This window comes from Xiphophorus couchianus, chromosome 11, assembly GCF_001444195.1.
Source record: "Xiphophorus couchianus chromosome 11, X_couchianus-1.0, whole genome shotgun sequence".
Taxonomy (NCBI): domain Eukaryota; kingdom Metazoa; phylum Chordata; class Actinopteri; order Cyprinodontiformes; family Poeciliidae; genus Xiphophorus; species Xiphophorus couchianus.
The window spans coordinates 5,644,039-5,655,027 of NC_040238.1; the positions used below are offsets into that span (position 1 = coordinate 5,644,039).

Here is a 10,989-nt window from a genome sequence, read left to right on the forward strand (position 1 = left end):
AATAGCTCAAATTAGCAGAAATAAATGTTTCAGATATGTCGACCTGTATGTAATAAATCAACAGTGCTGCAAAAATCATCTTAAATGTTTGATATAAAACAAAATTTAAAATCTGACATAAACAACCAGAATAAAGTTTTCAAATGATTCCCTGTAAAATTACAAATTACTAATTTTACATCTTGTAGCCTACTTCATGTTGTCAGACAGGTTCAATTTCTTTATTTATTCATTCAGGCATGCAGTAATAAATAATCACAGCAGAACGTAATCATGGTGATTGTATACTTTCACAACTGAAGTCATTTCAAAACTGCTTTTTTAATGTACTCTTTGTCTGATATTAAAACTTGTGTGATCAGAAACATGTAAGAGTGAAGTACATTTCCGATGTTATTCACATTTATTGAACTGTTGGACGAAATTACAAACTTTTTGGAAGCTGAATCACTTTGGTGTGATGAGCCAAATGATGCGGATCTCCTAAAAAGGAACGGAATTCCCACCGTCACAGCGAGCGGCGTTTAGAAAGCGTTACCACTCAGCTACTGACGTTTTCTCGACAGCATTGTTAAAAATGAAGCAACGTTTTCCGTTTTCATTCACCTGCGGCTGTTAATCGCTCCGGTTTTTCGTGTCAAAGCGGCTCATGAAGCGGAAAGGCTGGAAAACCGCGGCCGCTGTTCGGCCGCTGTGCGCATGCTCAGACTGCGCTCTCCGTTCTTATTAATTTTTAATGGAAAATGGCTGCGTTTCTTATCCAAACCGCCGGAGCAGAGGAATAAAGGAACCGTTTCTTCGGCCTCGCTGCCGCTCGCGTCGAACCGGTTCTATGTGTTTGACTTCACGCTGAGCCGAACCGAACCGAACCGAGCCGTGAGGTGGAAAAATAACAGAGGGGGGGGAAATGGACCGACTCCCGCTTTGAGGGATGAAAGATCATTTTTCTCCTTAACCCTTCCGCTTGATCTGCGAACAATCGAGGTACAGTAACCCCGAGAGTTTTAGGATTTTCTTACTTAAAATATTGTCACTTTTTTCGTGATGCTGCCATGTTTTCTGCTGGACCGCTATCCGGGCCAGAACCAGGCTGGAGGCAGCGGAGTCACCGAGCGGTTTTTGTGTCTGGACGCAAAGATGCGGAATCCATGTGCGCGTATTTATTTGTGAATGGAAAACAGTAAAGATGATGTATTTGATAGTAAACTCCACATCACTCTAACGTCATTGTTGATGTGATTTAATCCCAGCAGAGAACAAATGAAGATATTTAGAGAGTAAAATGTTAATTAACTTTATGTTTGTTGATTAATCTGCGCTTTTTTGGTTTGCTCGGAGGGAAATCTGCACTTTTCTCGAGGTTCTGATGTTGGAGGAAAATTGGGTCAATGTTTTATTCAACAAAGAGATTTCAGGGGGACAACTATGGACAACTAAAACTGACATAATTAAAAATAAAAGCAGAAATATATATTAAGTTTTTCCTTTTACACATATTTTCAACTATTTATTTATTTTTTCTTCCTTTCACCAAGAAATATACATTTAAGGAAACATATTAATTTCATTTCTTGACAAAACGTATGGATAAGGAAAAGGAAGAACAAAATATATATACTTCTGCTTTTATTTTTAATTATGCCAGTTTTGGTCTTCCATAGACTCTTCCCCCATTTAAAGCAAATGTAAATTTGGACACCACATACATTTAAATTATGTTTAATACAATTAACATATGATTTCTTCATCCAAAATTCAAATTATATTTCAGATCATTCAAAAACCCTTAAACGTTGTTGTGGATGGTGATGCTGTAGCCGTCAGTGTTGCAGTGAATCTGAAGAATCCTCTGACTGAAGACTGTTGCTTTATGTCAGCCTCAGACCAATAAACCTTAATTTTGTAAAGAACATTTCACACTGAAACTGGAAGATATGTTAATTATCCAAAATGAAACAGAACAAGGAAAACCATAAAGAAAGTTTTTTATGTCTCAAAATATATTAATACATAATCAGAATTCAAACTATTGATCTCATTTTAATTGAACATGTGATTGATCTATTACTAAAAAGTTGAGTTGTTGGTTTTAGAGTGTAACGGCCGTAACTCCAGATTTGTATTTGCAAGAATTTCTACATTGCTTTGATTTGATGACTTTATTCTTTGTGGTTTATTTTTCCACTAAAATGTAGAGATTTTACCGTCTAAGAACTTAAACCATTTTTTAGTTGGTTGACTAACATGGAAAATATAAAATTAATTTGAGGAAGTTTTTTCATTTTGCTTTTCTGCCAGAAAGTGAGATTATTTATTTTACATTAATTTATAATTCCTAATTACAGTTTCTGAGTCATTTGGAAGTTTATTGCAGTTTATTTTAACGTATTCTTTTAGTCGGTTTGTTTCTTTGACTGAACAGGTCAAAGTTGTTTTTACATATTTGACCAAACTGGAGAAGCTGTTGGTGGATTCAGGTTATCAAATAATTTGTAATTCAGTTAATTTGTGTCTGTGTTTAAAAAAGGAAACATTTTAAGTCAATCTGTATCGATATCGGTCGGTACTAAACCTCCGATATCGTATCGAAAGGTAAAAAATGTGGATCAGTGCGTTCATTGAGAGGTGGTGGTTCGGTTTGTCCACATTGGATGATATAATCCTATCTAATCTAATCCTATTTCAGATTATCTAACAGAAGAATTGCAGATTTATTTCAGTTTACTGAATAATTTTACTGAATTGATTCATTATTTTTGATTGTTTCCGTCGTTGAGGAATAGAATAGAAACAGTTTTATTAAAGTTCACAAAAACGTGTTAAAAATATATAAAAACAAGATAAACAATAATAATATTATACTGTTCAAGATTATAACAGAAAATACTGTGCAGTTATTAGAAATAGGAATATTAGACTCACAATAAAAAGGATGAGTTGGATTACTTTAAAAAAAAAATCACAGTTGAAAGTGTATTGAACATAAAAATCTATTTCTAATTTTGTATATCAGTGCAGAAAATCAGATGTTTAATAAGAGCTGGAATGTTTTTGGGTCTTTAAATAATAACACATCATCGGCAGATAGACACAGATTTTCTAGGTAGCAGATTTTGCTGGACGATAAATTTTCCCAGAAGTTATTGCCATAAATGATAAAATTGTTCTGAGACAATTTTCCAGTAAAAAATGTTATTGGCATAATAAGAACAGAGGATCAAAGATCAATAAACATTCAATTCTAATGAACATTTTAACACTGGAACCAGAAGACATGTTAAATATCCAACATAAATAAATCTATAGAGTCAAAAACTAAAATGAATTATGAAAACTTTGGAAACAAAATTGTCCTTCAAAAAAGGTCAAAAATAAAACATCACACTGAAAACTTTTATCATTCTTTTTTTAGAAAGAGAAAAACAATAAATCATTCAAATGAAAATTGATTTTGTTTTAGTTTATCATACGATTAATTGATTTTCTAAATTATTTTCCTTACCAGTCACAGTTATTCAGTCCGCCTCAAACACTTTGCATGACTGAAGCCCTGGAGCCATGAGTTCCTCGGCGTTTCCTCGGCAGTAACGACTCGTTACTTTGACCCCCAGCAAAGATGATGCGCCAGGTGACCAGCAGCGACTTCTGCATGAGCAGCAGGCCGTCCTGCCTGGCGGAGGACGCTCACCACCCCGCCGCTCATTTCGACCTCTGCGCCTCGCAGCCCAGCAAGTTCTACCCGCCTCCGCCGCCGGGCTCCCTGCAGATGACGCTGGCGCCGATGGCCTTACCCGCCCAGAGCCACAAGCCGCTGGGGTGCCACAGACAGGACCTTCTGGGCGCTGACCCGCGCGCACCTGGTAAAATACCTGGCCTGAAAGGCTCGGAGCAAACGCCCGGCGAGGCGAAGAAAAAGACCAAAGGCGGCGGGAAGTCGGGCCGGCGCGGCCGGCCGCTGGGCACCACCAAGCTGGCTGGGTACAGAACCAGCACCGGGCGGCCCCTCGGCACCACCAGGGCTGCCGGGTTCAAGACGAGCCCGGGGAGGCCGCTCGGCACCACGCGGGCCGCGGGGTACAAGGTCAGCCCTGGGCGACCCCCCGGCAGCATCAAGGGCCTGTCCCGCCTCAACAAACTGGCTTACAGCAGCAGCTGCAGCGCGGCGGCGTTCCCCTACCCTCTGCCGCACAAAGACATCCTCTGTGAACCTTCCTGCAAAGACAAGGCGGCCGCCGAGGACCGGCTCTGCACCGTCTCCACCTCCCCCTGACCTGGCCGGGAACGCCGCTGCTTCCTGTTGGGGCTGGCTGCCATTTTGATTTGTGACACTTTTTAGAAAAAATTCTTGTTGTCTTGGTGTCATTTGTGTGCCTGCCGCCTGATAAACCACCGTTTGTTTCTAATGCTAATGCTAACGCTGGAGATCTCCAACAGATTCATGGGAACAAGGACAGCAGAAGGCCGTGGCCTGTCAGAGCAGCAGCTCCACTTAAATATGTAGCATTTTAAAACCATTTCAAATGGAAAATTAATTTCTGCATTAGCTGCGCTTCAATTACAAATGTGTGCAAAACTTTGTCAAAAACACAATGTTACGATTGCGGTATTTCCATTCAATAGGAAACATAATTAAATAAAATCACACTTAAGTTATTAAAAACCATCATCCTCCAACCACTTCCTGTCTTCTTCTTCTTCTTCTTCTTCTTCTTCGTGGTTTCTGGCAGTAGTAACTTCCAGTTGTTGATCATGTGACTGAGGATGAGAAATAAAGAAAATGTGACGTTATTAGAGTTTCGTTCTTGTTCTTATCATGAAAAGGGCAAATATGATCATGTCATCACGTTTCCTTTCAGGTGTGTTCAGGCTTGTTGTTCATGTTTATGTTCTCTTCCAGTCATTGATAAATATGTTAATAAGCCATTCACATGGAAAATAAAACCTGAGATCATTTTTCCCACTTGATAAACTTTATGCTCACAAAAAGCATCTCTCTTCCAGCCATGTTTCTGCCTGGATGATCTCAGTTTTTTTGTTGCTAAACTTTTCACTTGATGCTTAAATGCTTTTGAAGTTATGTTTTTAAATCTGTTTATTCGTTTTATGAAATGTATTTAGCCTGTAAGCTAACGTGAACAGAGATTCTCAGCAGAAGAGAAGGAAGGCTGGGATTTTCTCTGCACCCAGAAAATTAATCTGGAAATCATTTGGACTCTTTTAAACCCCATAACTCAGATAAACTCGGTTTATTTGAACTCTACTGACCGAAACTCAAAATGTTGCTCCAAAATGTCTTTATTGTTATTAGCATATTTTTGTCTAGCGGCTCCCTCGGCCTGCAGACTGGGACAAATACGACTGTTATCCGTCTTTGTGATGTTTGTTTCTGTTATGTGTATTATTTTCTCTTTCAGTATTTCTCACAGGAAAGATTTGGATAATTGTTCATCCTGCAGAATTCAATTTGTCCTTTTAAACTTAATTAGTTCATTTCTGTTTTCTTTTTGAAATTCAGCATTTTAAAAAAATTCTCAGCGGTTTTCCCAAACGATGGATCGCTCCACTTATGTTTCATTAGTAGATTTTTTTGAGCCAATACTTTTCTACACATTATCCACATGTAGTTATATCTCAACATATGATGAACATTACCTCATTACTAATAACTGTAGATAAACAAGATGCTTTTTGAAATCAGAAAATATCTGAGGAATAAATATGAATCCATGTTTCTTATTTCTTTGTTTCTGACTAATTGTTCCAATAAGTATCAGAGTAGAAACATGACTATCACATTAACCTTAAAGACTGGATTACTTTGATATATTTGTTAAAATATATAAAATTCTTTCACTTTTCTGTCTGGGAACTTGTTAATTATGTATCAGCAATTTAATTTTTACAAGATAAACTCTGTTTGTTTTGTCATTGTGACATAAGCTCCAGTTTTCTATGTATTTGTCTTATTTATTTTTGTTTGTTTCTAGTTTCATCATAAGCCTTTAAGCTCCTGAAATCAAACTATATGGAAATGTTTTTATGAAGACCCATCCAGAAATATGGCATAGTCCAAGTTTAGTTCAACTTTAAGTTGCTCTTCTTGGAAACCATTTAAAGTTGGTAAATTTGGTGCAATAATTTACCGTATGTATTCTATGCTTTTCACTTCTCTGGTCTTTTAACTTGTGTGCATTTTATTAAATGTTTGGATTATCTGTGCAGTGTGAACAAATGTACTGAAAAAGTCAGAAAACTTTTTTTTAACTCTTTACCAAAGAACGCAGCATCTCAAAAGGTTCGATTCAACATTAAGTTGTTGTGTAAAATGTAAATCAAAAAACAAACAGTCCAATATCATAAACTAAACATGGGTGAAGTAAAACTTGTTGCATTGGATGCTAAAATGAATGCATTCATATCATCTGCATTATGTCTGATGTTTCTATTAATCTGTTATGTTGTGAAAAAAAATATCCTCTTTGTACAACGTTTTGTCCGTTTAACCGATACGTTTTGGTTTAAATCATTTTTTTATTCAAAGTATGTGTCAGGATGGCAACAGGAATGCTAGTTTTAGTCTTTATTGTTAAACATCAGCTGTCTTTATATTTACATTTTGTCCTCATGTCTTAATCTTCAGTCTAATTTTCTGAAGTCCTTCAGAAATGTGAAACTGAAAGATTTGTCCTGATTTTGTGAAAATGTTTTGAAGTGTAACTCTGTCCCTGAGAGGTTCATTTAATTGACCCAAAATCAGAAACAGTTTACATCGTCACAGCTAGCGAAGGAAGCTAGCATGAGTTTGGTTTGAATAGCATTATTAAAAGTAAATATAATTTGTGGTGAAACAAAACACAAAATAATAATGTACACTTTCCATCTAGATTGTAGAGATTTTAATTCTCTGAAGTTTTGTATGTGGATAATAAACACAGATTTAAGTTTCCTTTTTGACACCAAACATTAAAATCCATTTTCTTGATTTAAATCAGTTTTTTTTTCTTTCAAACTCTCATGATAAAAGTATAAACTAAATTATTCTGACTGTATTATTAGACTTAATGTTTTCATTTCACAGTGAAGCTAGCTTCTGCTGGGTTAGCATAAAGTCCAGCTGCACCATCAGATTCACACATCTGTCCCGTTTTCTCAAAACATTCACAAAAGAAATGCACAACAGAAAAGGCATTTCTTTTTACCAAATAAAATAGCTAATTCGAGAAAGAATCGTTAACAGCAATTAAACTAAAAATAATCTATGTAGAAATAATAAAACACTAAAGATTTCTCTGCACTGTTTATCTGCTTTGTATTTCTGTGTATCACAATTTAAATTTTCTGAAGATCTTGTTTGTAGAGACAGAACTCAGATTTGTATTTTATTTTTAACACTAATATTTAACCTCCATCAGATAAAAACAACAACTTAATTTCCACTGTTGTAGTTTAATTTTTAACTAAATTGTTAAATGGGAGTTTTAGTCTTTACCTTTGTCATAAATATTGGCGGTTTTTATATTAACTTTGTCTTTACAAGATTTTGTTAAAATAAGGCCATTGAATCCATCCATACTGTAAAACTTACATATTTAATATTCTGGAATATTTTAAAGATCTCATGTGTTGTTTTTCCAAACAATATCCTTTCTTTTTAAAATAATTTATAGCTTCACATCCTGCTAGTTAGCAGGAGGAGCTAGCATTAGCATGATTTTGTTAGCGCTAACAATTAAATGTAATTTTTCTGTCTTTACTGTAGCAGAAGGTTTTTATTAATGTAGAATTATTATTAATAACTCTCCATTAATAAGAGTTATCATGATTTGTGTCGTTTTTGTGACAATCTGACTTTTAATCTGTTATTGTGAAATGCTAACAATAAAAGCTAACATTTATTTAGCTTAAAACTATGGAATAAATAATCCCAAGAACCAGCTCCAAGTTTCTATAAAACCTGATGTAGCTGGTAAAAATGAGAATAGAGTGAAAGTTTGGTTCATATATTGTATCTTAATTATTTTCTGGGATTTAGATATTAAACTGAAGCTGTTTTTTTGTTAAAAAGACAGATGTTGGTATGAATTTTGAAAAACTATACCTCATCAAAGCACATTGTGTCAGCTAATATTAGGCCTGAGATCCACTGTTTGTTTGTAAGGAGGAGAAAGAATACCTAAATAATTCTTGATTATTATTATTTTAAGCAAGACATTGCAAACCAAGGATCCCAGTTATGAATAGTTTAATCTCTGTTACCGTTTTGTGTCTCACCGCCTGCAGCTTTTTCTCACGTTTGTGTTTTGGAGAAAATGTGAAGCCCAGTTATTCCTGTGTGATTGGCAAAGCTTGTAAAGCTTTGTACAGATTCCCATACTCTTCCTGCATGATTGTTGTGAAATGTTGAAAAGCTGTGTAATAAATAAAATAAAAAAACACTTGAGTAATTTTTTCTTTGCTTTTATGATGGTTTTGCTTTTCTGAGTGTAGTGTTTGTTGTTCAGTGTCTGAAAATCCTTTTTTTTTTACAGTGTATGTCAGTGTAAATACATTTATAGATGTAGTAATATTTAAGTACTATGTAATGATCACTAGAATGGCTGGGTTTTCGATTTCTCCCCAGAATGGCTGAACAGGGCCAAAAGGCCCTGAGTCCACCCTGACGACTCTGATGGCTCAAATTAGCATTCCTTCTTCAATTGTAAATGTGGCCGTTGACCGTCAGGCCAGAATGTAGGAATGTGAATAGTCCATGTTGGGGGTGGGTATCTATGATACCTGCAGGAGATCAGATCTCCTGTAGGTAGTGCTCTTCAGTTTAGTTTTGAAGCATACATGAAGTGTTTTTGGAGAGATGTGACCTTTTGCAGCTGATCCATGATGTTGTGCTGCATTATCCAGGTCATTTTGCCAAATGTACATAGAGTTTGCAAAACATACAATCTGTTTCAAAAAATATGCAAAGGTTTTTCTAAAAGAAATGAGTAATGTTTCTCTTTGAAATAAAGCTAAGAGGGTATAACATGACAGTTTAGAAATAAACTAACCAAATTAATTGTGTTGATCCACCTCAAACAAATCATGCAAAAAGTGTAAGCAAAAGAAATCTGGGAGACTTTGCACATGCAAATTTGCATGCAGCCTTTTGTGCTGTGGAGGATAAATAGGTGACTGCTTCACCTATTTAGTTCACAAGAACTAATGGCATTTATTTCAGTCATAATCTTGCGGGGGGTGACCAAGGTTCCATCACTATGTGACAGCTGGTCAGCAAACCTGGCAAACATGATTGACATGGCAGCACTGAATGCACATGTGCTTTATCAGGCATGCATTGGGGTGCAGGAGAGACGGGTGGACTTCCTGGTTGAGCTTGCAAAAGAGTTCGGTAACTCTCATGTGAGTGAGAAGAAGGCACACAAGGAGAAACTGCTTCGGCAACAACCTTCCACACCCAGCTCAGGCAAAAGGGCGAAGTGTCAGGTCAACCATCGATGCAGGATGCGTGTCCTGAGGCCGAAACATCATCAGTGACCCCTCACACCCCCACCATGGACTGTTCTCCCTACTGCCCTCTGGAAAGAGGTTCTGCAGCATCCGGTGCAGGCCCACCAGGTTCCGAAACAGCTTTTTCCCACTTGCCATCAGACTGCTGAGCTCTTAACTGGACTGCACTCAAAATCTGGTCTCCACTTTATACCTTGCACATGTACAGAGCTAAATAACTTCTATTTTACTGTCAGTCCTGCACTTTATATTTTATATTTAGATTTATATTCATATTTTATACTGTATTTTATTTTACTCACATTGGAACCTCAAACATTATCCTGAGCCGTATGCAACGAAAGTTCGTTCTGTATTCACCCTGTGCATTGAAAATGACAACAAAGTCAGTCTAAGTCGAAGTCTAAGGAACAATTGTGCAACTGTGAGATGCGTTGAGGCCATTACCAGGGTACTTCTAAGGTAATGGCCCTATTTACTGAACAAAAGGGCTTCAGTGCAATGGGCTTCAGGCCAGTTGGACTATGTCTAGCCTGAATAGGTATATGTCCAAATGGCCTAACTCCAGCCATTCTAGTGGTAATGATATGATGGATTAACGTTAATGTCATTTCATTAACTATTAAGGTAAAAAAAGAAATAAAAACAAATAAAATAGTTTAGACAGCTTTATCCAACATTTTCCTGATTTTAAGTTACATTTGTTGTACATTTAAGTCTTTTTATTCTTTCATTATAAATTCACTGGGATTGATTGATTATCCTCAGTGGACTTATAAAGTTATACTTTGTTCTTGGAAGGTAATTGGTTACAGATCTGTTGCACAAAAACTTCCCACTTCCCTTTTACCTGAGTTTAAGTTAAGTTTTATTGCACATTTAAACCTTTTCATTCCTTCACAAAGAACATCACATTCTTTTGCATCTAAAAAAAAAAAGAACTTCCACTATTCCACTTGAGATATTGTTAAAGATTTTTCTTTAAAGCTTTTATGAAATTTAGCCTTAAAACAATGGGTTTGCTCCTTTTATTTGGAGGCCTAACAGAAATAAAGGAAATAATTCTGGAAGTAATTTGGAAGCAATGAAAGAAGAAAAAGCTCTACTAAAGTAATGTTAGTTTTTATTCCCCCATAAGCCCTAAAATATACTTTAGTTTGAATAAAAACATAAAAAAAAGATCTTGTACACAACACAATATGTAATATCAGCAAATAAAACAAAAAATAATAATACAGAGGAATAAGGAGAGGGTACATAAATGATATAGAAATTACAAAAATTATCACAATATTCAAGAATCTTTCAATCTTCAAAGTTAAAATATAAAGTAAACATTTATTTGTAAATTAGAAAAATAAGATTAAAATGTGTATCTCCTTTAAATATATGCAAAATTATTGTTTAGAATTTATTATTATTCATTCTTTACGTAAACAAACGTTTGTAAACAGTACGCCGGAAGTTAAATTGCGGTGTATCATT

At 35.8% G+C, this 10,989-nt stretch overlaps 1 protein-coding gene across 2 annotated transcripts; it reads left to right on the forward strand.

Moving 5' to 3' along the window:
- The first annotated feature begins 480 nt into the window (after window positions 1-480).
- Window positions 481-8,440, forward strand: c11h5orf24 (chromosome 11 C5orf24 homolog). Of its 2 annotated transcripts, none has more exons than XM_028032297.1 (2): window positions 481-984; window positions 3,506-8,440. In XM_028032297.1, the coding sequence occupies exon 2, from the start codon at window positions 3,617-3,619 to the stop codon at window positions 4,268-4,270; it is 654 nt and encodes a 217-aa protein (XP_027888098.1). In that variant the 5' UTR covers window positions 481-984; window positions 3,506-3,616; the 3' UTR covers window positions 4,271-8,440. The 2 variants fall into 2 exon arrangements, with proteins under 2 accessions (XP_027888098.1, XP_027888097.1); XM_028032296.1 differs by having other exon boundaries at window positions 484-984; window positions 3,612-8,440.
- Window positions 8,441-10,989: the final 2,549 nt, after the last annotated feature.